At 51.0% G+C, this 2,039-nt stretch overlaps 1 protein-coding gene across 1 annotated transcript; it reads left to right on the plus strand.

Moving 5' to 3' along the window:
- Positions 1-731: 731 nt before the first annotated feature.
- PPTG_07851 (hypothetical protein) lies at positions 732-1,907 on the plus strand (the record flags this gene model as incomplete). Its single annotated transcript, XM_008902230.1, has 1 exon — positions 732-1,907. One exon carries the CDS (start codon positions 732-734, stop codon positions 1,836-1,838), a length of 1,107 nt encoding a protein of 368 aa, XP_008900478.1. The 3' UTR covers positions 1,839-1,907.
- Positions 1,908-2,039: the final 132 nt, after the last annotated feature.

Below are 2,039 nucleotides of genomic sequence, written 5' to 3' on the forward strand. Positions count from 1 at the left end.
TTTTTAAAGAGAAAACTCCATAAGTCGCATAGAAGGCAACGTTGGCCCATAGCTTCGAGTGTTTTGATTCAAAACTTTTGAAGCCTCCGAGACATCATATGGTAGCGGCGTATTTTGCTTGATTCCAATTTTCAAGAGTAGATTACCACGAAGTGATGTTTCCACGGCATTCCAGTCAAAGTAGGCAGGAAATACCCCACCCCGACAGGAGCTGGAGTGAGCAACATCTACTTGTCTCGAGTGCTGGCTGTTGCACGATTGCAGGAATACGGGACGGTTTCGCCAGCGCAACCAAGGTTGACGAACCGCTCGTTTCTCACGATTTGCAACGTCAGCATCACAAAAGCACCAGTACTGCAGCCTCACAACTATAAAACTCTTGTCCACGTCCACAATTTTCACCGGGATATCACGCTCACCTCGATGACGGGACGGCTCCAGATCCTACGCACTCACCTTGAATGTAGGTTCCGGAATGTACTATGAACTTTGTATGCCACAGATTAGTCACGGGGGACGAAAAGCAGTCTTTCGTAACTCCTGATGTGATCCAGACGACGGTACAGGTTACTATTAACAAGGTGGAGGAGACTTCCACTTGTTGCGTTTACGTCCGGAGGGCGTTTACGATCGGGGACACAGTCCCGTAAGCGACTGGCTATCCAGTGCCGGTACAGTTAGAGCATTGAGCAGAGGATCCGCTCACTTACTGCCACGGACTCATTACCAAAATGTCGTTCTCCACGACAAGCCACCTCGAAAACCCGTCCATCCGCCTCAGCGACAGTATCGTTGGCCGAGTCTTACCTCGCGTTCATGTTGGACGTCACCATGCCCGAATTGCAGGAGCCACGATTCCAACACTGCCAACACCAATCAAGGCTGATGCTACGATGGTCTCTCCGTTTGTCGCACGAGCTCTGGGATACAAGCTGCACAACATTGATGCGGCAACGGGAGGTGCAGTGCCCCGACCGGTGCCAAGCTCATACAATGCTACCAATACGATGAGCCCAGGCACAACGAGGGCGACAGGGAAGCGAAAAATGTCAGCTTATTACAGCTCGGCGCTTCGTCGTCAACAATGCCGGGCAAACCAAGCTCGCTACCGCGACAGACAGCGCAACGCTCAAACGCAACTCGAGAAAAGTGTGGAACAGTTGCAACAGGAGGTTGGTAGTTTGAAGCGCAAGTATCGGGACCTGTCCTCTCGTAAGAGGAGCAACCAGAGCCCATGGCGCGTCGTGGCTGAGGTCTTCAGCTTGTTTGAAAGTAGTTTCAAGTCGCCCTGGCGCATGGCTACTGCTCAAGATATCAAGACGGAAGCGGAGACCCGGCAGATCTTGGCCATCTTGGAGAGATCCTTTACTCACGACGCGGCTATGGGAAATTTGGTTGGGGTTGATGCGTTATTGGAGCAGCTTCAGTACTTCTCGCAGTACTTTGGCAAGCCTCACCTGAATCTCCAGCGAATAGAGGCAGTGGCGCCTGGAGTGATGGCTGCCAACTCTACTCTAAGTGTGACGGTGTCAGTGCTTGCCCTGCGGTACATTTTCCCACACCTCATGAAGCACCGTTACGACGACTATGATTCAGAGCATCAGCACGGTTCGCTGTACCAACGCCTCCTAGGCAAGCGCCTCGAATTTGGCATTACTATGACCTTCCTATTGGACACGGAGAGCTGCCGTGTTGTACGCTTAGAAACCAAGATCGATCTGGTGATGGGACTGCTTCGGCCATTAGGGAACCTAATCGACGTCTCGAGTGTCCTGGAACATGCTCACATTACATCCGAGTGTATTGTTACAGGTGGCTCCGATTTTGGCCAGCATTAGCGATATTTACAGTTTAGCTCGCGTTGCCATTGATCGTGACAGTGAAATGGGAAATACTTGTCTAAACAACTCTTGGCCATAGTGCTCTAATGTCGTGTCGGCTGCGAAATGAACAATCCCTTAGTTAACACTACTGGTAGTACGAACTATCGATTTCGGACTTCCGTGCTTATGGTCGTTAACGTAACACAGGAACTTCCT

Source organism: Phytophthora parasitica (genome assembly GCF_000247585.1).
Source record: "Phytophthora parasitica INRA-310 unplaced genomic scaffold supercont2.13, whole genome shotgun sequence".
Classification (NCBI taxonomy): Eukaryota; Oomycota; class Peronosporomycetes; order Peronosporales; family Peronosporaceae; genus Phytophthora; species Phytophthora nicotianae.